This window comes from Ambystoma mexicanum, chromosome 9 (assembly GCF_040938575.1).
Source record: "Ambystoma mexicanum isolate Mex_15411 chromosome 9, UKY_AmexF1_1, whole genome shotgun sequence".
Taxonomy (NCBI): Eukaryota; Metazoa; Chordata; class Amphibia; order Caudata; family Ambystomatidae; genus Ambystoma; species Ambystoma mexicanum.
Genome location: NC_090931.1, coordinates 150,162,220 through 150,188,898, shown reverse-complemented (window position 1 = coordinate 150,188,898; position 26,679 = coordinate 150,162,220). Strand labels below are relative to the sequence as shown.

The window sequence follows — 26,679 nt, the reverse complement described above, 5'->3', positions numbered from 1 at the left end:
GGGAGACTTTGCTGTTCATTCCAGTTGGCTCAGGCGTGGCGCTCGACCGGGAATCAGAAAACCACTGCATGCTTGCAGTGAAGGACATGGAAAGCCAGGATCGTCCTAGGTTTCCATGCCTTTCAGCAGAGGTTTGACTGAGTATGTGGCGTGTGCATGGTGGAGGTCGGCAATGATGGCCACCATTGGACAAATACCTCTTGCCAATTCCCCATTGATTTCCATGGATTGCACCTGTGAGGAATTCAACCATCCGCATAGGGAGAGTGCTATTTGATTTTTGTTCATTTAAAAGAATGAATGATGGGAGATCAACCTCTGGAAAATATGTGGGGCCCTTCCTGCATATATTTTCCACACTCACTGCACAGCAGAAAAATAGTAATGTAAATAGTAATGTACTCTGGGAGGACACAGCTTTCCAGCGCCGCCCTCCCCTGTCATGTGCAGCTGACACCTGAAAGCCACAGGTACATCAAAAGCATTTGGCCATGGGCAGCCTGATTAGAATTTCAAGGCCCCATGGATTTGCATCGTCATTGTCAAACCTTGCTGGTGGCAGCGAATACTGAAGAATTTTAATTAGCAGGCCTCGGGGAAGGCCTGGGTGCACGAAGTGACAATGGAGATCAGACGCCAACACCTCTTTGTAATGCAATGTGTCACCTTGGTACTAACACCCCTCCTTGGTATGAAAGGGCAGTGAATGTCCGGTCTGGAACCACTCCTTTCAGAGCAGGGAAGTATATGAATTGTAAGAGAGAAAAGTCTGCCTGCAACCCTCTACTTCAAAGGAGGCCCATGTTGTGATCAGGCGCTGCATAAGGCTTAGTTAATTATGGAGACGCTTTGATGTACAGCAGACAGGAAAATGGGTGGGACTTAGAAATATATGTTGTCATCTTTCCCCTGTCTGTTGCCAAGCACTCTGATTCTGACCTGAAGCATCACTGAAGATTGTTGGTGGGGACCCAGGATTGGTTCATTAAGGTGGGCTTAACCAGCACTGGCCCATTTGGCTTTAAAAGAGGGCTGAGCTCCTCACTGAACAGATCATCGGAAGACTTTGCAAGGAGTACAAAGAAGCACTCATTTGGACCCGAGCTGAAGGTATAGTCTACCTTACATCTTCCACCAGTGAAGGAAGGCCAGCAGCTTACCAAGAGGCAAGCAAGGTCCCTATAATAAACATCTCCCAGGGAACAGAGGGGGATACTGGACTCAGAGAATCCGTCCAGCAACTCCAGAACCAGTAGCCATCCAGCACACAGATTGCCCTGCTAGGTTCTGACAGCAAGTTTCCTTGGTGGAAAGTGCCAGAGAGTCTCTGGAATAAGGACAAGGCCGTTGCCTGCTAACACCCTCCTGAGCTTTGGGCCGTCCACCTTGAAAGGACACAAGCCTGCGAAGAAGCTAGGAGTAGTGCCATTCAAGCATCATCCCGCGTCCATCTTTTTAAGGACAATTTTGAGACAGTTGAGTCCTCGAACTGCATCCAGCTGCACCGTTGAATGTTGTTGCGCCACAGTCACCAGAGCCGTCCAAGACGCCTCGACCAGCATTCCAGATCTGCCAACCAGCAGAGAGACAACAATTCTTGACCCCGAGCCGCTGCGCCAGACAGTCTGCAGACGTCCATCCAGCCTCGCTTGCTTGCCGAACTGCCTGCTGCCTGGTACCCGCAGCTGTCTCCCGCCACTAATTCTCTCTCACAGTCTGCAAATTGCCCTGGAACTGCCTCAACACTGTCAAGAACCAAGAACATCTTCAGCACCAGGTACATTGTGGTTCTGCCCCTTGGTCCTTCTCTGAAGGCCCCTAGAGACAGTCACGACCCTTTGCCCCCTTGGTGCTGGAACCCAATAATCTTGAACTATAAGACTGATTACTTTACCAATTACCCTCCTGTCAGTATCCAGAGTGTATCCCTTTCATTTGTGAAACTGTCTGTCCTCTGTGTTCCTTCACAGTGAGGTTGTAATTGTGATGTGCTAGAACTGTCTGTTCTAGTAATAATAAAGTAGATATATTTATACAACCTTGACTGGACAGTCCCTTTTATCATTGGGTAATAATTGTATTTTCGCTCTGTTGCAACTAACGATCCATGACCTTGCAGAGATAAGGCTGTCGTTCCGTCCACATTACCAAAATTGGACAAGGAGGTCTTATAATTTACTTGTATTCCAATCTGTTTGGATCCCTTCTGGTCTGCTAGAGGTGTGGGGTTCATTGATGGTTTAGAAACCGATATTCATCCCTGGACCACTGGTGCCCTGGAAGTTGATTCCTCACAGCACCTTATTTTTAGGCAAAGGAAAATGGAAGCCTTCTGGTGCTACAGTCGCTGAAATGCCCATGCTTCACAGTGTGGAGAATGTCTGCTCCACCGTGGTACACCACATGCAAGGAGGCGCATCACACGGTTGCAGAAACCCTGCACCCAGAGCAGATGATTTCCATGCTACAAGCATAAGCACAAAAGCCGGGACACGCTGTTTTTCATGGATTGTTTGCTCATCTAGATAGACTAAAATGCCCCCGACTTTTAATAGGGGTGTACTGAATTTTGGCTTTAAGTATGTATTTTGACGTATTTTGGCTGAAAAAAAATGATTTGGCTACAGCCAAATAATTCAGTTCAATTGAATAAATTCTGGTTGGCAGTGATCAGCAGCCGCACATGGCTAGTTTAATGCGCCGTCCGCCATTTTGGAATAGTGTCATTCGTGGCCCTAATTTGAGATCCTTCAGCCACAATGCCGCCAGCTGTGCTTTTAATCTTGCATGACCTAACACGCTTTTTTTCTTTTTTTCAAGGCTGGTTTCAACGGCGGCAACATCACCAATTATTTCAGCATCCCTGGATCCCGATCTCTAGAAATCATCAACATCAAGGACACCACAAATGTCAATTTCCCCGGACGTTGGATGTTCAAAATCGACGGGAAAGACATTGATCCAGCCAACGGCTGCAGCCTAAGGGGTAAACATGACTGCTGTGTTCCCCTTGAAGATGATTAGGAGAACGTAAACTGTGTTAACTACGGAGGCCCACATCACTACTATGCAGTGTGCTATGCTTGTGATCTTGGGTGCATTTACCTGGGCAGTCAGGAATGAGTTAAACTGTTGTGGATGGAATTTCAGGGGAACCCTGGCATGTGCACTGTGAGTCACTAGAATGAAGGATTGTGGGATTGTGGGTGTCTGCCTTCAAAAATACTCAAAACATAGTTCTCTACTTGGTTTGGGGTTGGGGTGTACTCCACTGCATCAAAGCATACATAATTGTAAATTCACCCAATCCCCATGCCAAGCTGAGCGCAAATGCACTTAAGGGGTGAAAGGGAACTGAGCCTGGCATGCACTCTGTGGGTCCCCAGAATGCAGGATTGTGGGTATCTGCCAGTGCCTAGTGGTTGTGCCTGCCCATACATACCCAAAACATACACCACAATTTGGTTTAGGGGCGGAGTAGTGGCGTCACCCCCCCCACCCCCACGCCCCCCATACCTTATCAGTAAAGAAATCTTCGGAAATTGACAGAATATCCACGCCAAGCTGAGCATAAATGGACATGTATTTAAGAACATAACATGTATAGAGTGTGGGACTGAAGTTGAGAACGGTAAAAAAGGAACCTTCTTCCATCACCCAGGTGCATTCAACAAACTGGAGATGTATAAGAGTGCAGTGAACAGAGAGTGTGTCAGCGGAAACAAAATTCAAGTTAAAGTGGTGACCGGCAATGGGTTGGGGAGAGAGGGGGTCCCCGAAATTCAGAATCACAGATCAGACCATATAAACCAAACAATAATTGAAAAACATTAATATTTTATTTAAATTCCATTTGTTAAAACATACATATTAAATTTTAAATTTTGTTACGAGCTCATCTCTAAATAGCAGCATATTGTTGTAGAATAAAGTGCATAGTGAAACAAAGTGCCAATATAAAACCAGACTGAAAATTCAGTCAGTATTAACTTCATGTTGCCAAGCTGTCTGAACCTCAAGTCGGCTGAAGAGGGTATAAGAGTGCCCAATCTTTGGAGTACGTGGGGGGCGGGGTGGTGGATAGCACTCCAAAACTTACGTATCCCATAAAGGGATCTGGGCATTTCGTCTGTAGCTAAACAAGGTGTAAAAACTTATCAAATATGTATTTTGATGCATTGATTGAATTAGAGTGAGGTTGGTTGAATGGATTAATGAATGAATGTGATCTTTCAGAAAATACAAAAAGCTTTAGCACTCCCTAGGCATGCAGGGCTCTGATGCCGAGGTGGCATGTTCGTCTTGGTGACATGCTCACCTTGGTCTACACAATATTTTATCATGACTCACTATGTGCAGGGAAAGGGTTTGCCGCTGGGTTAGTCCAGTTTTAAAATCAAACAAAATCCAAGTCTTGATACCTTTTGCTGGACTAACCCAAAATATGACTCTGAGATTGTGGCTGGCATTAGCTTTCGAAGTCCCAGAGACGTCTTCATCAGATGGTGGTCACACAATACATGTTCAGCTCTGTGTGTGATTTTCTTTGTTGCTCTTTTATGGAGTGACTACCACAGGGACCTAGAAAGCTTATGCATCTACCATTTAAGCATAACATGTTCAGTTAGTCCAATAAAAGGTATACAAACTTGGATTTTGTATGATTCACTAGGAATATGTATGTACTGTATGCATGGCTCACAGTATGCTTGTTTCATTGGTGAATTTTCACAGGAGAAGGGATACATTCATTGATACCCACATAGGAGGCTCAGCACATCCTCAAGGCTGCTACCCTTCTTACACTCTGTGAAGCTGTTTAACTAAGATGGCGTAGAGGCGTCCAGCACACATGCACATGCTTGCACATCAAAACATTCACACATGCTCATCAGGGCATTTTGTAATCGGCCACAAGGACCTTACGTTGGGCCGCATTATGAGTTTGGCGGTGTGACCAAAAATTGTGGTAATGCAATGGTAACAAAGTTACCACTGCATTACCACCACATTACCGCATCATTGAACTATGAGTTTGGAGGTGAGGTGGAGGAAAAACGCCCAGCAAATGTTGGAGGTAATCCCACTACCTCACTGCCAAAAAACAACAATTTTGATGAATTACGGCTGACGGAATTACACCAGTGGCAATTCCATCAGAAATCCCCATGGAGTCCTATTGAGTCCATAAATGGGGACTAACACCGCCATACCTCAGTAACACCGCCAGACCAAGTGACGGTAATGGTAAATCATTTTGGTGGTATTTGAGCAGATTTCCACAGAGATTCCACCAAACTTGTAATGAAGCCCATTGTGTTGAAAATCCTCGATCTAGACGTGTTTTATCTGTTCGCCTTTGCCGTTTCGGTTTAAATCCAATACCGCTTCGCAGTGACTTGTAGCACTTAGCAGATGAGATGTTTCTTGACCCCTTGGAAATCTCTAATACACGATATCTTTCTTCTTTTGGCAGGGCACTTTCTGCGGACAGGGGAGACCTTCTTTGAAAGTGCCAATTGCTCCATCAAGTGCCGCTGCTTGGATCTGAACAATGAAATCTTCTGCCAGGAGTCAGTGTGCGGCCCGAATGAGGTCTGCGAGTCCAGGGACCGATTCTTCCAGTGCCTCGCAGTGGAGAGCAGCACCTGTGTGGTCTTCGGAGACCCCCATTACCACACCTTCGACGGCCTCCTCTTTCACTTCCAGGGCACTTGCTCCTACCTCCTCGCCCGCCAGTGTTGGCAGACCGCTCACCTCCCGTACTTTAGCGTGGAAGCCAAGAATGAAAACCGCGGGGCGTCGGCCGTTTCCTGGTTGAAGGATATCTCTCTAGAAGTGTATTCCCACAGCATTGTCATTCCAAAAGGCAGCTTTGGGAAAGTCAAGGTGAGTCTACAAACTCAATATGGATTCCTCTCAACACCGAAATGACCAATGGGGACATTGGGAGAATGAATGGAAGTTGGGTGACTTGAACAGGCTAGACTCAGTCTGGGACAGAGTCGCTACCAGGTGTGACGTGTGACTTCATCTGCTGTGCAGGCATGATTCCCCAATTGGATAGTCTCCTTCTCCTTGACACTTGACCCTTCACACCCAACTTCTCTTCTTACCGACCTTTGCGTGAGCGTGACTAGCTTCTGTTGATTTCGGCCAACTTGGTAATGTACATCTCTATCTCCATTTCCTCGGCTATTCTTGCTGCCATGGATACCATGTGGTCTTCCGGTGTAGTGGTAGTTCCTCTGTATTGATCGGAACCTGCGCCACTCATTGCAACCGCAGAACCATATTCCCCAATCCCACGAGCACTCCTTAGGACTCCTCAGGACTTGTGGCAGTGACGACGTTCTGGCGCCTAAGCTGTTAATGAAACCCGTGGGTCTTTGTAGAGGAAGTCGGCTGGGCATCCAGTGCATTGCACACCTTTGTGCTGCATTTTGTGCACCGAGCTCGCTTTGATATGACGCGTGGAACTGTGCATGACTTTCTACAATGACCGGTGTGGCAGCTGGCTATCTCTGCTGGATCATCCTAAGGGCTTATGCCCTGATTTGCTTTGAAGTATATTCGTCTGCAAATAAGAGAGTTCCCGGGTTCAATGTTGCGTGTTCAACTATGGAACATTCAACGGAATCTACCGAAGCAAGCCCTCGTTCCATGGGCCTGATGGCTGCTTCCCCCACCCCCGCCATTATCCCCCACCCCGCCTTCCCTTCACATTTTCCATCCCTCACCCCCCACTTACCTCTTTAACTTAGCTGGTGCTGCTAACGCTCCACGGCTGCTATGGAAATGGAAGAGAGGCTTCAGGTGCAGCCCCACCCTCCAGATCCATGACGGCCATCTTAAGTAAGTATTTTGTTTACAAACGCGGGGTGCTAATAGCAATAATACCTGATCCGGTAGGACGGATCAGGTGGTAACAGCACCGGGGCCTGTACCAACCGATCTGGACTGCCGGATCGGGTATTATTGCTAAATTAAAGGGGCCCTCGAGGTTAACCTCAGTGGTCAGCAAGGGTTGTGCACACATTCCCAGATGAGTTACCATGACCACCATGTTGCCGTTGTGCACTCGGTTCACAGGGGGGTGGAGGCACACAAAGAAGTTGTGTGCATGTGCATGCCCACGCTTGTCCTAGTGCACACAATGCAGTATCCAGTGGAAGTGAGTGCTGTGTGTCGGCCAATTTACCCTGCCGCTGATGCACAATGTTTCTCCGTGCCCCTTTTTTAACTCTGGCCATGGTGTCATCTGACAACTCCTCACTTGATGGTTGCTATAGAAGCTTACGATTAATTTCCCACTGACTAGTGTCTGTTCTTTGCATAGGTCTAAAGGAAATATCTTTCCCTTCCAACAGCAGATCATTTTGCTCTCTTATGTGATCCCTACACATACCAACCAATCAGGAGAGAGGTTGTTGCGCGTCTGACATCGGCCACTTGGCAGCCATTCATTAGTCTTTACCAAGAGATGTAGGGCCAGCTTTATAGTGTTCCGGATTCTAAAATCTGTCAGCTGCCATTGCCATGCCTGGGTACTGGCAGATTTGTAGGTGGACTCCGGAGTAAAGCCAGCGCAGTGCAAACATAAAACAGTATATTTCCATCGGCGTAAAGTCAGTGCATTTTTCATTCTGCCATACTCTAAATCAGGTCCTTAGTCCTTGTTTGTTCTTTCACATATATTTCTTGTCAATTTCTTTTGCTTTTTTAAAGGCTAAGTTTGACAAATATATTTTTGGCTTATTGTTTTTGATAACTTTATGTCGAATTTCCTAACCTGAATATTAGATATTCTGTTTTTCCCATGATTGCTCTGTGTGGGGACCCCCCTGCACTCCTTCCATTTTGCTGATTTTTCCTTTCCTTTTGCTACTTCTACCCTCGCTTTGTTTGTTGTCCTTCCATTCTCTGTTCCTGTGTCTCCCTGCTTCCATTTCCCCTTTTTCCTCATTTTCCTTCGTCTTCCTATTTATTCTTTAACACAATGATATCCATGTTCCTAATCTTCCTACCCCTGGATCATAGTTGCTGTTTCGGGTAAAGGTGCTATTTTTTATTTTTGTATGTATTGTATCATACAGTTAAATAAATAACTTTTAATACATTGCCAGAACGCCATTTCACGTAAGCAGGACAGCCCGCCAGCTAGATGGACCATAATCACATAATAACAGTGAAGAAGAAAAAAAGAGAAATATTCACTCCTCTAGAATTAAAATTAAACCATACACCTGGCGCCACATTCTGGTTAAAAAAAAACAATTAGTCCTTCACGAGATCCAAGCATAAAAGTCTGCCATAGAACACGGGAGAAGCAGGAGATTCAAACCCTGACGCTCTAAGATTCCTTCTGCGCAGTTGAGAAGATGTGGTATCAGGCCCATTCCACCTCCACTTCGCCACAAGCACAACAGAGCCTGTCCCCCTTTGGAGTTTTGGACCACCTGCCTACAATCTCAAGCGTTTTAACAGCATCGAATTTGAGACGTAGTTAATCCCATACAATATGGTTTCTAATAACATATGTATGGAGGGGGCATCTGCCAGTCAACTATGTAGGGGAAAAAACATCATCCATAGATTTGGAGGCCAAGGTAACAATAATTTGCTCACGATTAAAGGTCGTCAAGTTACCCCTCATCATTCTCTTGAAATGGTTCATGCCCAATATCAGAAATTCCTCCTGAGAGCTCCTAAGACACTGATTGACAAGAGGCTGCATCATTCCCATACTAGATGTCTTCATAAAGGGGACCTTGGTGGTAAAGACCTGAAACAAAATACCCATGAGAGTATTGCTCTGGGAATGTGCTAACTTCCAGTAGAAGGCCAGACAGCTCAGCATGATTGGTTCTCGGATCTGGAAGAGATCAAACTCCAGGGCAATCATCTAAGCAGGGACGTATGGGGGCAATCTCAAGAGACGCCTGAGCAGTTTGTCTTAGGATCCCAAGTGATCCCAGGGCCCAGAACTCAGCTACGTGACAGAAGATGGGAGCCATTTTCACAGAATACAACCTGATCAGTGCCCCCACCAAATAACCTCCACCCCTTCTAGCAAACGAGCAGACGGCCCCCAAAGTCTGGACAGAACGCACCCTCAGGCCATTCAGATGGGACACACTTCTAAAGTTGGCTTTGACAACAATCCCAAGATATACATACTGGATCACAACCTCAATGGGAATACCCTCCAAATTCCAACTGGCCCTAACTGCACGTCCGCGTGGGATTTCATAGACCATAATCTTGGTTTACACAGTATTGACCCTAAGAGAATTGAGGGACGAATATGATTAAGATTAAGATTAGCCAGAGTATATTGGAGACCACCTTGCGTGAGGTACAGCTTAGGCGGGAGACACTTCGGGTCAACCACTGCTATTAGGCGTGTTAGCCTGGAGGCACATTGGTTGTTAGTTAATATTATTTCTATATGCCAGGCCAACAGATAATTATCATAAAATATTACTCAAAAAGTCTGAACACCCATTCCTTAGAAGGAAGATGGTCCCCTTTCTAGGTCAGCGGTTACAGTGGAAGTGGACACGCCAGTGGTGCATCATGGCCTGGCAGGTTGCCCACATGCAGATTGTTGCAATGTTGGATGTAGCCTGACGTCAAGGGATGGCATTAAAAAGTGAAAGAGGGGAGTGAAGATTTGCTTCTGCTGACCTTGATTCAGCCAACATCTGCCAAGGCAGAGTGGGAGCCAAGACAGGGGGGATCGGTCATCAACTCCAGGGGCTAAGATTTAGGGTTTGCACCCTGAAGTGAGGACAGGTCAGTTGTCATCCCATGGCTTCGATCTTGAGGTAGTTGGTGGCAAAACACAAGGTATGGTTGGTGGGGATTATCAGGACAAATCGGGTAAATTGTTGGGGCACAGACAGTGCACAGCTGTAAAAGGTGTTGACTGGTTACTGTTGCCTGAGGAAGAAACCTCCTTCTCCCCATAAGATTCTGGACCTTGCTTTCCCTTAATGCCCCCCAGTGTGCTAACCATCTCTGTAACCCTTCAAAACCAGAGTTGCTATTGACCTTGAATTTCAGCATAGTGCAGTTGAAACTGATGTAGATTCATTCAAGGAGTCCATTGGACTCTTTAAAATACCCTAGTGAAGCTGTCTGGGGAGAAACACGTCGGCTAGACAAGAGAGTGCATCTGCAAATGTGTGTTCCTGCATAATGGGATAAAGCAACTGTGCAACGTTTCACTAACAAATAACTTGTGCAGTGTGGACCTTTTAAGAAGCGCAGACTAACATCTTGCATATCTGCTAGTTAATTATAGTGATATTGATGTGTTATTTATATAGCGCCTTAATCCAAAGCGCTTTTAGTTCTAGTAAGCCCGTAAGGCCCTTAAGTGGAAACCTACAAGGGCCATGTGTGTGTCGACCTTTTCCAATTAAGTAGCCCCTGAGGTCAATCTAAAATGGCCCCTCTCTAAATGGAGGACTCGAGTGAAGTTCACTCAAACCCTTCTTCGCTATCATGTCATTTTTGTTGTAATTTATGTTTTCTCTTTATTGATTAAAAGTCTGAGTTCTATTCTACAAGTCTTTAAAAATGCAATCAAGCCACTTCCGAAAACTTTACTTGTCCCATCTCATATTTGAAAGTGCTGGATCATATACAGTACGACATACTTCATCCTTTTTTGAAGTTCATTAACTCACCTCATTGAGTGTTTTTTTTTTTAACCCTTTTCGTATTTTACAACTGACAATACCATTCTTTAATATGCGTTCTGATGCCCCAAATGCTGTTGCCGATGTGTCTTGAAAAAAACGTGGAAAGTTGCCCAAAGAATACATTTTGGAAAACGAAGGCCTTTTTTGGGTTTTTTTGTTGTTTGTTTTATTATTTGTAATGCACACCATACCCTAGGGTAACAGGGCGCAACAGTTACAAGTATATGCGAAGCTTGGTTATACAAAGAAATATACACTTTACATACAGGTAATAATTAATTACATGAAGAAGTATTCGGGTTGAAAGGCGGCGGCGCACGCGCAGAAGGGACTGGAACACGTAGATTTAAAATGCAGATGCAGGACTTCAGATAGGTGAAGTCTACGCTTAAGGAATATACAAAGGCACTTGTCATCCAAAAGTGGCAGCATCAGCCTGCTAGGCTCCTGTTACCCGTTTCCTACCTAGAGCTCAGTGGGGTAATGCACCTGTGGTAAAGGGCTGCGCGTGTGTCCGCAAGATCACAGTATTGCAGTCCGGCCTTTTACACTGTCTCACATCATTTCTAACTCCAGGGAGATAAATGAGTGTCATTGCTTTGGTTACCAATAACCAATATTACCAATAATACTACAATTCGGTTGAAATTGAGTGAAAAAAATGCTTGTTAAGCTTTTCCTTTTTCTATTTTTCTTTTCTTTTTCTCCTTATGATTATAATAACGTTTTGTATTAATATTATTCATCATTATATACTATTATTCTGTCATCGTTATCAATAAGTCTAATTCATCTATAAATAATTGCTATGTAATGCATATTTTTGTTAAAACTATATACATTTACATTACTGTGATAATGAGAATTTATACACATATACATGTTAGCCATATAGCGCTCAGATACCTGAGGGTTTGTAGCCCTATATAAATGCTAAATTATTATTATTATTATTATTATTATTATTATTATTATTATTATTATTATAATATATCACATAACAATCATAACAATGCTATACAAAATAATAGTATATATTATAATGGTAATATTGTTAATATGAACATTAATAATATCCGAACACTAATAATCATTCAAATAAAATGTTGGTTGGCATGTTTACAATCTTAATACTGCTAGTATTGCTCTTACTGCTAATAACAATACTAAGCATACTATTAAATAAATAATAATACCAATGATGTTATTAAGGATCATCCCAGCTGTGAAAAATCATGTTTCCATGGTTTTCTGTGAATGTTGCCTTGAGACTGTGGGTCTTAAAGGATCCTGTCTTAATCGTCCCTCTCTTTGCTGTCTCTAGGTGAATGACTTGGTGACTTCTCTTCCCGTCGTCTTGGAGCTCGGCGCAATCAAAATTTACCAGAGTGGTTTAACAACTGCGGTAGAGACAGACTTTGGCCTCTTAGTGACCTACGACGGGGAGCACTATGCCTCTATATCTGTGCCTGGGACCTACATCAACTCAACTTGTGGGTTGTGTGGGAACTACAACAAGAACCCCCAGGATGACATCCTGCGCTCCGACGGCAAGCCGGCCGTATCGGTTGTGGACTTGGGGGAAAGCTGGCGTGTGTACCATCCCGACTGGCGCTGCTCGCCAGGCTGCGTGGACAATTGTAGCATCTGCGATGCTTCTATGGAGTCCCTCTACTTCACTTCTGATTACTGTGGATTTATCAATAAGACCAGTGGCCCGCTGTGGGAGTGTGGTGCCGTGGTAGACCCTATGGCCTTTGTTCACAGCTGCGTGTATGACTTGTGCGGCTCCAGAGACAACACCAGCAGCCTTTGCCAGGCTGTCCAGGCATATGCCTTAGTGTGCCAAGCGCTCGGAATCCCTGTTGGAGAATGGCGATCTCAAGTAGGGTGTGGTAAGTCAGAATGAAAACAGTTATCCCACCCAAAAAATGCAACTTCATGTTAACTGTCGGTTGGCTCCATTGGGATTTTTTCCCCTCAGATCTACATATTTTTTGTGAGAATAATTTTAAAATCCCACAAGTACTATTTTGAATGGGATTCAGTTATCAGACAAACCCATACACATGCACTTTTGTAAATCTTTAATGTCTGCATATCCAACAGTTTGCCCTTCCTCCATTTTGTTGGCATTCCTTTTTGGGAATGAATTACTTTTAGGGAGGAACCTCAGAAATGTGCGGATTCCCTTCTAGTTTAGAGACCCCCAGCTCTTTTGCTGGACTTTAGGACTTTTCATTTTTATCCTGGAGAGAGTGAGACCTTTTTCCCACTTTCTCGGATATTTTTCTTTGATTTTAACACTGTGTTTGTTTTGGTTTTGGAGCCTGACAAACTCCATAGGCATCATCTTTCTACATAGAGTCACACAGCACCTTCAGTCTAGTGGCACAAGGAAGTCCTTTAGATTTCCCAAAGGTTTAAATACCATCTCTTGGATAAACTACTGTTTCCAAGAGCAGCAAAGTGAAATTGACTTTACTTACCTTTTTTAACTTTCTAGACCCAGCAAACACTATCTTACATACAGTGCTGGATGGGTTACCTAGTATCCCCTTTGTCTACCTTCTCATGTAACATATTTATGTTACCCTTTTTACAATAAATAGGTGGTGGCAGTGGTTTACTTTTTCCTACCATTAAATCTTTTTACCGTGGGCTGTGTTTGCAGCTGCAGTAAGACACCCAAAAATACCCCGGTCTTGTTTTTTCACCATTTCTTGTTGTAAAGGTCCTTCTTGAGATTTACTTTGCGCGCCAGACCACGTTTGGTCCCTTTGGTTCATTTTGTCTTTTGCGGGTTTCACTGCTGAAGCCTGCCTCTGGCTCCAGCATGTCTCGCAGGGCAGGAAGCGAGGGAAGTTCCCAAAAACTCCCTGTACTTAGTCTCCTTGGTTACAGGAATGCACCCAAAAGTGATTGGCTGGCTGGCTGTCCTTGGAGGACAGCCACCCTGTTGTGTCAGTGACAGATAGGCTGAGAATGAATGGGAGATACTTGCATAAAAGGCGAGGTCTTTTGCAAGAAAGGCAGAGTCGACCACTGGACGAAGGAATCCAAAGAAGAACTTGTAAGAGAAGCTTGCTGCAACTCGTGGACAGTTGGTTTGCCCGGTGAAGCCTTGCTGCTGTGCTGAAGCTCTGAATTCGCCTCAACTAGAGAAGTCCTACAAAGGACAACGTCTCCCCTTGGGTTGGTGGGACCAATAGACCCCAAGACGAACTCGACTGGAAATCCTCTCTCTGCTGGCTGTACTTACATTGCTGCTGTAGGAACTGAGTGCCAGGGGACAGGAACATCAGAATCAGACCCTCGAAGAAGGGCTGAGTCACCCCAACAGAGTGCTGGACCCCAGAAGCAAGGAAAGTCCACCTTTGAATCATAGTGCAGGAGTCCCCAGATGTCCTCCCTCCTGTCCCCATGACTGAGGCCCAGGAACAAGAGGATCTGCCATACTACAACAGGAACAGAAGCCAGCTGGAACCCTTTTTATTCAGGACTAAGGTACTGTGTAAGGTACTGTGAACTAAGGGGTACTTACCTCTTGTCTGTGTAACTTGCCTGTTCTCAGTTGAGACTTGCAGTTGCTGCCTGTTGCAGAGTTGCTTGCAGCTTTGCCCATCACAAGCCTCCCCAGCTTGTCGCCCAACAGTGATTTCTTTTTCAAAAAACTCTCTATAACATTGTGCACAACTTTTTACTTACCTTCAAGAAGTGCCTCAGCTCTCCTAGATTTTGCTCAAGTGACATTGGCTGTCCTGGTTCCCTGAAGACTCTTCTAACCTCTGACTTTGTGTTTTAACTATGCCTCCAACAGTCATACATTCTTTACTTGTATAGATGGGAAAGGGTTAATCTACATTGCATTGGGCTGCTTACCTGTTTGAGAAACATATTAATCATTGCTTTCTTCCCTAACATTATCCTTTTTGCCATAACTGCAGTATTATCAATTCAGTGTGAAAAGTGACATATTAATGTCCACAGTGTCCTAGCTATTGAAGTCACCTCAGGGTGTAGGAAAATATGTGTGCCATTTCAAAAGGTTATCTACCTACTCAATTGAACGGAAGGAGTGTATTTTGAAGTGTATTTTTATTGTTGCCAATTGCTCCCCTTTAAAGAAGGATTATTTTAAAACTGACTGTTAAATTAATAAATAATGATTTAATCAAGAAACCCTGAGTATGAGTGTTATTTGGATATTTGCCACTGTGAAACTGTATGTTGCAACCCTACAGCTCACATTGACCACTCTTGAGATCAACCTGGCTGCTCAATCATTCTACCAACATGTGCAGTACAGACTTATTCCAAAGGTTGGGTTACCTATTGCCAAGAGGACAAGGCTGGTGTAGTCTCCCACAGGGTTACTACATACAATCTTGCCTAACAAAGACTTCCTAATATGGTGATTTAGGAGAGGGCATGTGGTGATGATCTTCAGTCCAGTCTGAGTTTGGTGTGGATCACCATGATCAGATTGTCTCCTGTCCCAGTAAAGTCCAGTTGTTCAAATTCTGATTAAAAACAAGACATATTCCGTGAATGGGTAAAAGCATAGAACAGTTAACCGGGACATCCAAGGAAGGATCATCTCGATTCATATGAGAAAATGTACTTTAATTGCCATAGGAGAATTAGGCTAGCATAGAGCAGCTCTTGTCTTTATTTATACCCTTAGGGGTTTGATTGTTTCCATCACAGTCCACCTCTCCATTGTATGGCTTTCTACATGTTTAATTCTTGAATTCGACCTTGTCATGTTTCTCTGAAGTTGATCCTATATTCCCTGTAAGGCCCTATCATGACCTTCTCTCTGCTTTCTTGATGTCTTCCTGAAATTTAGCTTGTAGGACTTTGGACACAGTGTTCCCAGGTGACGGATTTCTACCAAGTACATGAACAAATATATTCCATGTGATTCTTCCACCATAATTAATGCATACACGTTGGGCCGGGCGATATGGAACAAATGGCATATCTCAATATTTTTGGGCTATATCTCGAAATACAATGTCAAATCCTATATCGATATTGAAAAAATATCGCTATATAGCGCCATTATCGATATATATCGCCCAGCCCTACATACGTGTACTCAACCTTGGGGTCATCGTGATCGGCACAACTCATGGCGATTGCTTTCCTTGAGTGAGCCCAAATTACTGTAATCTCATAGAGGCCCATATTAGATTGATGAACAACCGGAAACACCCAATTTATGTAATAAAACATCTGTATAATTACTTCCCTATAAATGGTGTTAGGAGTGGGATATAAGTGGACCTGACAGAGAGGTCGAAGCCATGGAAACTGAGAAAACAGATATACTCATGAACGAACCAGGAGGGACCCTCCTGAATTGTACTAGAATCACACCAGGAGCATCTAATCCAAATATGGGCTTCGAAAAATGGGCAGCATTTGATTGGTACAGTGAGCATGTGTATAGCATAGCGGCAATATTATGCTCCTTGATTCAGAATGACCTGCAGATCCTCATTCCAAAAAGGCTTTTATGTTAGTATTTTAACCCAATCAGCTCTTGAAAAAACAAACTTTATCAATCAGGGAGCAGGAGTCATAGACAACGACTACCCAGGCAATGCATACATCCTGTGGTTTAATTTTGGTGATCTCTCCTGTTGCAAAGCAGAGAGGATTAAAGGGTTCCTAATTGAAAGTGGTGCAAAAGTTGATGGATGTGGAGATCCTGGAACCAGAAGACATGAGATTACAGAGGGTTGGCACGACAGATTCAGCTTCTTTTCACTGCTTATCAGGAGTCATCAACAGCCAAATCAGTAACTCAATGGTTATTGGTCCCGCAGATATTTCTAGATATTTTACCACTGCCCAAAGACTAGAGTGCCACATATGAAGAGGGCACCAAGAAAAGAGGAATACTCTAAAGAGTTGAACAGTCCCTTAAACTAATGGCAAACCCCTGCAGGTAACTGTTGATGCCAAAATCCTTTCGAATATCTGTAATGTATTTGGCCCATGACCATCTCACTGTGGCACTTGGGAGAAGCAAAGGCATTGTAAGAGCTCACCTGGTAGAAGCGAGATGCCCTGGGAATAATGCCAGTACATACTCCTAAACCTGGCAGCCACCTGGTCTCCTCTAAGATTTTATGAGTGGAGGTAGAGGTGGGAGCCAGACGGAGGCATAACCAAAAATACATGTTCTAGGAAACCTACCCAGAGTTGCAGAAGTAGGAGACCTGAGGGCAGAAAAAAGATCAATTAGAATGTTAACCCCTCTGCACCTCTCTCCTTGCCTCTCCCTGAACCCCCAGACTTACCAGCAAGAAACACAGCATGTAGTTAATAGAGAGGTTGCTGGTAACAGAGAGTGTATCTTCCCACGTTGAGGGGATATTCTTGATGCAAAAAAGAGAGGAATTGTTCCTATAGATCTAGCTGGGCAAAACATAAATGGAGGTTACCTGTTACTTCACAGGGTCTAGGTGCTCTGTTACTTCAAAGGTTCTAAATTCAGGAGAAAAGATCTTTCTGATTGTCTGGCTTCCGAAGGTAAATATCCTGGAAGGTCCCTGCTCTTCAGGGAGGCAAGGCCTAGAGAAAGGTCTCCTCATAGAGCATGGGAAAAAGGAAGAACAAGTAACTGATTCGTTACCACAGAACCATTCTCAGTTCATCTGCCATGATTCCAGCATCTTCAGGGGTGAGGAGTACAAGCATCAGAATTTCCAAAGATACCCCGTACCTAAAAACTCTGCTAGTTGGAGTCGGGAGAAAATGACAAAGATGCAGTGGCAGTTAAAGTATACACACCTCCCCTAATAGTTATCAGACAAGTCAGGGTTAAAACACTACTATTTGTTAGAACAGATGTGAGCGTTTAACCAAGATGGCACTCTGATAATGTAGTTAAAGGGAGAGAAAAAGGGCAGAGCATAAACATAGAACAGTTCCCAACACTTCTAAGAATTTAGAGCAAGGGGAGAAATGCAGGTTATACTGTAGAGCCAAAGTTCATAGGCCAGGCCCACTTTAAATGGAGCAAAGCGAAATGTGCCCAGGATCACACGGTTTAAAGTGCACTAAAAGTCTTTGCAGAGTGTTCAAAAGAGGTTGGGGGGATTCAGAAGATAAAGTTAGAAGGCCTGGAGCCAACCCAGTTTAGAAGCCAAGAATTTAAGGGTCACCTTTAGCAATCTGTAGAAAGGGAGGCCAGGCAGGACACAGTACCTTAAAGAGAAAGGAAACTCCAGTCATTGCACTGCACAGGGATGAAACCAGCCGCAGAGTTCCCGATTAAAAGGTGCTGTCATTTTATTCACGGTCAAAAGTGGTGAGCTTTGCTATCCGGCCACTGGGTTGCTTGGCACAGGCGATTCGACCAAGAGACGTCTTTGGAAGGTGAAAAGGGTGAACTGGTTGATCCCACCAGCTCAGAGGAAGAAGACTCGTCCAGCAGAAGATCTTCTCTCGTCGTCGGAAAAGTGGTGAGGTAGTTGCAGCAGGGCTTCACCGGTGGTGTCGTCGTTGCAGATGGCTCAGCTTCTTCGCTCTTTGGATTCTTAGGTCCTGTGGCGACTTCTTCCAGTCCCAAAGGCCCTGCTTTTATGCAGAAAACCCCCCATTCATCAGCCTAGCTGTCAATTACACATGCTAAGTGTTGAGCCGGGCGGCTCACCACTGGGCCCATCAGAGTAGAGTGCGACTTGGGTTGCTAAGGAAAAGCAGTCCAGGGTGCCAATTCCCCCCTCCACCCTTCCTGTGGAACCCAAACAGAGTGGCACCATTTGGAGGGCTTCTGTGGAGAAGCCCGCCACAATAGTGGAACAAAGGGCTCAACCTTGGTCAGAGTTACAGAGACGAACACAAACGCCATTTTAGAATCGAGTTCTGGCAAAAAGACCCAACAGGTGATTTAATATTAAATTTTAAAAAACGGCAGTATCTTTAACATTGCACCAAAAAGTGGTGCGTTTAAAATCAATGGGAAAATCCCATCGAGAATATTCCGGGGGAATATTTCACGTGGTAACCACTGCCACCAGCCAGAAACTCGACGAGGGGGGACGGGACAGTGCCCCCTCAAAAAACAGACCCAGGGGCAATCGAATTACCCCTTACCAGTACTTCCACAATATGACAGTGGTACTGGTTCTGTTCACAATTTTGGACTAGTAAAGCCAATGGTCACTTTACATGCCCTGGGAGACAGTAGTCAGTCCCAGGGTATGGAGTCTATGTTTGGGGGTCACTGTGACACCCCTGTGGTACTGCACGAGGGTGCTGTGTACCACACATACAGAAAAACAGATGATACCCTAAGGAGTAAAAAGAAAGCCCATAACCCATAAGCACATAACAAGTCAAAGACATAACTCAAATCATGCCTAAGAGTGGGAGTAAAAGAGTCTCACTCTTAGCAGGAGAAAAAAAAATCCAAGCTGCTGGGGACTCACTAGGTTTTGGGAAATTAGCCTTATAAGAGAGTTCTCCCTAACAGAAATTCATTCCTTTGTTTTGAACACCTTAGAACTTTATGTTTTGAACTCTGAAGGAAAGCTACAAGTACCCAGCGTACAGAAATCCCCTTTGTACACCTTATATTGAGTTTTGTGTGTAAGGGTCAGTTTAGGGTTTTGGACACAGGATGGAGGATGCTCTTTTGTTTCACATCCTGACACAGACGTTCCTTAGTTTCGTTGAGGCAAGGAAATCACTCTTAGAATTAGGGATAGAGAGGATTTCTCCCAACCCTCTTATTATTTTGTCATAATAAAAGTGTACTATCAACACTGAACACACCACTGTGTCTGAGTCTTACCCTTGATCCCTTACAAAAAGAAATGCCACAGAATGATTTTGGAGACGTATGGTCAAAATACCAGAAAATGATTGATATTAGTCAGAAACATTGTAAGGGAGAAACTCACTAGGAAAGCAGAAAACCTGGTATTATGGTAAAGGCCCGACAAAGCACCTTCCAGGGCGGAAGCCAGGTCTTGTGGCTGATGTCGACTTGCGATAAGAAACTACGCAGGAAATGTGGAAATGGCATGTTCCACAAAAGGTGACAGAGAGAGCAGTTGACCTGAATTATCGGAAACATTAACTAGAGAACAAAAGGTTCAGTTATCCTACATAGGCTGGTTAAAAGCTGGAAGTCTAGAGGGAAGAAAGGCAACATGTTGCATATATAAACATTCAAGAAGAAAACCAGGAAGACCTATGGGTGCTACACAAAGGAATCCCGAAATTAGTCTTGAATAAATCAGCTATACTTGCCAGACACTCAATGAATTTCAGGCCTTCTTTTCAGACAGCCCTAGAGTTAATGCTATCAATCACCAGAGCAGAAGATCTATAGAAAACATACAATACTATATGGGCCATGGTGAAATACAACCAAAAGTAACTGAAGTACAGGCCATACAGAATGCCACCTTAACACAAAAGAAGACAGATCTCAGAAGATTGTTGGGATTGGATACAACCAGAGGTTTATTCTCCAGTGTTCCACCGGAGATAGCCCTCTCGCAGACATGGCGAGCAAGGAGCCCAATCCCTCAAGGTGTAGTGTAATGGCTAAGAGGGCAATTCAAGTTCTGAAGGTTGCTTGTGTAATTTACTAGTCCTCATAACACCAGACTTCACCCTTTTACTCTCCAAAAGGTTGCATCCAGGGGAGGATATGTGCTGTTAAAAAACATGGCTAGTCTTCTGAAATAAATGATGTTGCCGGAGCGCTGTTCCTTGGAAGCCTGAGGCCCAAACACCTCAAGGTGTGGACGTTCTCTGCCTCAGTTTCTCCTGTGCGCAGTTCTTAGCTTGCATGCACACTCATTGATTTACACATGCATTTAGGGGGAATAAAATGTGTCCTTTGCTCACACAGGTCAGCCTAAGCCTGAATGCTGCAACTGTCCAGAGGAGTGCATGTGGCTTATAGTTTGCAGACATGTTACTTTACTGCTAGGGTGATAATTGTGGTAGGTGCAATAGGCACCAGGCTCAGTGTATAAGCCATGCTCAGAAAGATTGCATGATTGAATTACTACCACAGACATATGGGGCAAATCAGACGTCATTTGTATGTTCCCGAAACGCACTTTGATTTTATACAAAGCAGCCAACATCCCACATTCAGTGCATCCCACATTAATCTCACATAGCACTGCCGCTCAGCCCTGCTTACATCATGCTGCCCACTCCTCACACCAAGGGGTGGGCAGGGGTTTTCAGAGTACATTTCTTTCATTTCCACCTTTGGTTGCATCACGGGTAGCTGTCCCTTCGCATGGAGCATGGAATCAAAAGTTCATCTTCCTTGACCATAGTCCGGTGACATGGGCTGGTGCCTGACAGCCAAAATAAGAATCCTCAGGGTAGAAACAGCGCTTCAGCAATTCGGGCCACAGTGAAAGGGAGGTGAAGGAGGAACACCAAATGATGGCGACTCAGGGGAAGCTCTCTATCAATGTGGCAAACCAAGTGACATGCGATGTGCACTCTATTTTCCTGTCCGTATAATTATTTTGCCACATTTATTTATCTATTTTAATTCTTATAGAGCACCACATTCCCATCAGCCTCAGCGCGCACAATGACCACAGAATGAGGGCAGGGTGAACAATTAAAGGGTTAGTGCAGGGGGGTAAAATGTTGGGTATTTATTCATACGCATTTGACATCTACGTCAGGTGCACACGTGCTGGTACATTTGTTTTGACAGTAGAAGCATACCACCCTCCAACCGGTGCACATTGACACCAGCACCCTTTTAAATGTCTATTTATTTTATTGTATTGCATAGATCATGGACCTAGCTGGAGACAAGAGGGCACTTTGTAACGCGAGGGTGCCAGCATTGGGCTTGGCATTTTATACTGTTTAAACTAGCCTCATGATCAATAGTTGGCATTAACTGCCTTCTGCCACCAACCTGAACTAGCCTGATAATTGAAAAGTGCAGCCTACCTCTTCCATGTGCAGCTCACCAGAATTACTTATACCTAAATTAGCTTATCCACCACCACTAGAACAACACACTCCACACCACAAGGCTAACCCCGCACGCCTAGCTCCAGCTACTCGGATCATACCTATGCTAGGCTGGCTACTCATCATGATGTTCCCTTTCAGCCTCGTCCAAGATAGCACACCATGCACAGGCAGCCACTTCTTTGGTTTCAGAAATGGTCCATCCAGACTAGCATGCCCCAGACACCACCCTATAGCTTGCCCTAGACCCTTCCTTCCACCCCACCCTTCCCTTCTATCCCTGATTATGCCCACAGCCGTAGGCTAACCATTAGGAGCCCTATTTCAAGAGCCCTTCCTTATGGATTACAAAATAGACCCCTCGGTCAATCCCACATCAGCTTCAGATCCTAAAACTCGCCCCATTGACGGGTACGATAGTATCCCTCAACTAAGATCACGCACCAAATTACTACACCATAGCTATACTCCTAGCCCGATAACACTTAACACACATAAACCCACTGGCCCCTGGCACACAAAAAAGTACAAACATCCCACTGACCCGATATCCAAAAGTGTCCCCAATACCTCTCAACCCCATACCTAAGATTGCCACCTTAAAAGCCAAGGCACCTTCATCAACGCCCGATCACTAGGAGCTCATGCAATCGAAATCCATGACTTTATCATTGAACAAAACCTTGACCTATTAGTAATCACAGAATCCTGGATTCATCAAGCATCTGGACGACTATTAGTCCTTGCCATCCCTCCCAACTATACCATCCTTAGAACCGATAGAACACACACCACAGGAGGCGGTGTAGCCATCATAGCCAGGACCAATTTACAATTAAACCCTGTTCCATCGAAGACATTGCAGGGTACGAATTTCTGCTAGGCACACTGGCCATGAATGGAAAAACCACGATCAACATCGTTGTGATTTACAGAACACCCAGCTCCAACAGTCATCCCGAAATAGACATCCCACTACTTCTTGCCCCACTCATTAAACCCAATACTAAATGTATTATCCTTAGAGACCTGAATCTTGGCTTCAATGACAACCAGGACCATAAAGCCGAAGCCCTACACTCAGCACTCAGAGACAAGAACTTTGCCCAACTGGTGAATGCTCCCACACATATCAAGGGTAGAACACTTGATTGGATCCTCTCACTCAATACCAGACTATTGGTCGATACTATTACTGCCCTCAGCTGGTCGGACCACCACTGCATAGAATTCACTCTGTTGAGTGATGAACCCAGCTCACTGAAGGCCAAAGCAGTTGACACCTACGAAGCTAGAAACCCCCGTAAACTCACTGTTGAGAACTTTGACCCTATCCTTAACAAAACACTAGAAACCAATCCAATCACCAGCAAGGCCCCTACCACCCTCGCCGACTACTACCATAACTGCCTCACCCTCACTATCAATGAAGTAGCACCAATAACAACCAAAACGCGTTGAGCTGATAAAAAGACACACTTCTGGTTCAATGAAGAATAAATCTCGCTTAGAAGAACCAAACGCTCCCTTGAACACGCCCATACTAAACATCCTTCACCGGACTCTGCCAATGCCTACAAAGAGGCTAATAAAACATACAAAACGGACATCATCACCCACAAAGCCAATGCCTACAACACTCGCATCAGCAATGCCTCATCGGATTCAAAAGAACTCTTCTCTATCCTCAGAGAATTCGAAAATCCCATCCCAGCCACATCCCCGACCGAATCTAGTAAAGAATGGTGCACCACTATACAAGATGCCTTAGCTGCCAAAATGGTACTGCTACAAAACAAAATAGCCATCAAAAGACTTACCTTAGCAGATAAAAATACGACAATCACCAACCCCCACACCACCCCAAGACATAAACTCTAACACTCTATTCCACTTTGCCCCAGTCTTCCAAGAACTAGTTTTAGACACCATCTCAAAGCTTAAAGCATCCAATTGCAAAGGGATAACGTCCCATCAAAAATAATTAAAGCTTGTGCCTCCACCCTCTCCCCCACCATCACTAACTTTGTCTATGCTTCTTTCAACTTGAACACAGTCCTAGCCAGCATCAAAGAAGCCTGGGTCACCCACTGCTAAAAAAACAACACTGGATCTCACCGTACCTACCAACTAGCACCCAATAACTACAGTCCCTTTCTTGCTCAAAATCATTGACAAAATAGCATACCCACAATTCCAAATTCACCTCGAACAAAACCAGCTGCTTGGAACCAGACAATCTGGCTTCAGGCCTAATCACAGCACGGAAACAGCCCTTCTGGACCTTATAATCCAGATGGACACTATCAGAGATCAAGGGAAACTCAGCATATTGTTGCTGTGAGACCTAGCTGCAGCATTCAACCTCGTGGATCACGACAAATTGTGCAAATCTCTAGCTAATGACTTCAACTTCTCCAAAGACGCCACCATGTGGGTGAAATCTTTCTTATCTGAACGTAACTCTAGAGTCTCTATAAGCAAAGAAGCCACTGATCCCACCCCAGTCCCCATTGGGGTTTCCCAAGGAGCATGCCTCCCTCCAACTCTTTACAATGCCTACACAAAGTTACTCTTGACGACATGGGTGTCATCTACACCAATTTTGCAGATGACACTCAGATCTTTATACCCCTGTCAGGTAACTATGTTCAGGATACAGTGACCATAAATAGAATATACGCCATCATCCAAAACTGGATGGCGCTGAATAGTCTCTGCCTTAACGATGAGAAGACATAACTTCTCATCGTGGGATCTCAACCCAAAATAGCCGCCCTCCATGCCGCCTATTCTTCTATCAATATTGATGGTACATTGATCCCGATACTCAAGCAAGTAAAACCCCTTGGTGTATACCTAGACGCCAACCTCACCATGACCTAATACATTAACACCGTTTCCTCATCCACTGCGTATACCTCAAAACTAATCTCATTAAGCAGACAATTTCTGACACCATCCAACTGCCTCACCCTGGCTAGGGCCCTGGTGTTGTCCAAGTTGGATTATTGCAATGTACTTTTACTAGGCACTTCCAACACCAATCTCAGTAAACTACAACTTATGCAAAATAAAGTTTTACTAGCAGCTTTAGGTACAAAAAGTACAATCACATCTCCCAGATTAGGAAGGATGCTCAATGGCTACCCATCAAAGCGAGAATCATCTTTAAAACACTTTGTATTACACACAAGTGTCTCACCAAGAAAGCCCCGATCTACCTGAACAACGCACTACAGAAGAAAGAAACCACCAGATCACTCAGATCCAATGACAATCTACTCATAGTGATCCCCCTTACAAAAACACCAGAGCAGGGGGCAGCAGATTCCATGTCCTTGCCCCCTAGACACTGGAACTCCCTCCCCATCAGCATCATAAAAGAGACTTCCTTCACAGGATTTAAAAAACTGCTAAAAACCTGGTTATTTAACCAATATTAGCGCCAAGTCCATCGGATGAACCTGTAAATATTGCTCATAATCACATTGTAGAATCCCTGTTTGTAAGTAATCCAGATATTCTGCTCCATGTATAATGTAATGTGCTCATAACCACAATTCATTATCCCTGTTTGTAAATAACCTATGTATTCTGCTCCATGTACAATGTAATGTGCTCATAACCACAATTCATTATCCCTGCTTGTAAATAACCTATGTATTCTGCTCCATGTATAATGTAAGAACAATTACTAAGCTGTCTGTAACCACGCCGTGACACCTAAGGGTCTGGGCGTGTAATAAAGGTAATAAATAAATAAATAAATAAATAAATAAATAAATAAATAAATAAATAAATAAATACAGTAGAGCAGTACTGCTGGTGGAGGGAGGGCAGGATTTATCTTCGCCCAGCAGTTTTTGTTCAAAGAGCGGCAGTTTTAGGATTTTGCACATCTGGGCGATACTGGGACATTTTGAGCCTGCGCTCGTATTGAGACAAGTGTTCAGATTCTCCATCCCTTAAACAGTACATTTCTCATGCACTTCTAATATCCCTTGTTTAATAATATTTTTAGGCAGACATTCAAGCAACCTGTAGCTTTTCAAATGTACTCAATGCACCAAAGAGGCATGTTGGATACTATGGATGATAACAAAACACAATTGCATGTCAGAGTTCTTAAATTGGTTTCTATGTCTCAAAACTAAAAGAGCATTCAGTTCACAGTCTGCTTTAGTGAATGTCTGCACACGTGCACGCCAACTACACATTATTGACATTCTTAGTCAAGTGTGTGGTGGAGAATCCATATGTTCGGGAGGCGAGATGCAGGAAATTGCTTCCTGTGTTGACCTCCATCCCAACATCCTCTTTTTTGCAAGTTGATTATTGATTCATGCATTTATTCTGTGTGTGGCGCATTTGTATTTTGATCACGTCACCATTTGGCCACTTCACAGTGCTTTTTGGTGATACAGAATGAGCGATGTTGTTGTCTCAGCTCCTTTGGCTTGACCAATAGGGAGTTTTGTATTGTTTATTTATAAAGCGCTTATACACAAAACGAGTGCTTCAAAGCGCTCCAAGATGGTAGGGGAACATGGAATACGATCATTCATAAGGCTTTGGAAATTTCAGAATGATATACAATAATAATAAGCATACTAGGCCTGACAGCATTTCTGCTAATTCAAGTGGGTTACCAAGTAGTTGGGGGCTCACGGGGTGAGGAGGAGAGGGGGGTACAAGCATAATCAACTGACAATAATGCAAGTGCATGACCAGCAGTTAGGGAAGGCAGAATTGCGCCAGGTCCCGGAGGGCCTGGTTAGTGTAGAGGGTTGTCTCTTAGGGAAGTGTGTATTGCTGCAAGTAGTGCTGGGGGCCTGAGGGCAAGTGCAGGGACTGGTGTGTGTGCCTGGGACCTGTAAGGTTCTGAGGTGAGACAGGCGAACAGTCAGCTAGCTGAGCAGCCGGCGGTGGTGGCAGGTAGAAAGCAGAGGTTGCATGGGAAAGGTATAGAGAA

General features: G+C 44.3%; 1 protein-coding gene across 1 annotated transcript in view; it reads left to right on the top strand.

Annotated features, from left to right (window-relative positions):
- TECTA (tectorin alpha) overlaps window positions 1-26,679 on the top strand; it is a 395,812-nt gene that overhangs the window by 120,083 nt on the left and 249,050 nt on the right. The window contains exons 5-7 of the mRNA XM_069613900.1: window positions 2,821-2,986; window positions 5,477-5,889; window positions 12,037-12,607. Of these exons, the coding sequence (XP_069470001.1) occupies window positions 2,821-2,986; window positions 5,477-5,889; window positions 12,037-12,607 (1,150 nt within the window). The remainder of the gene's footprint in view (window positions 1-2,820; window positions 2,987-5,476; window positions 5,890-12,036; window positions 12,608-26,679) is intronic.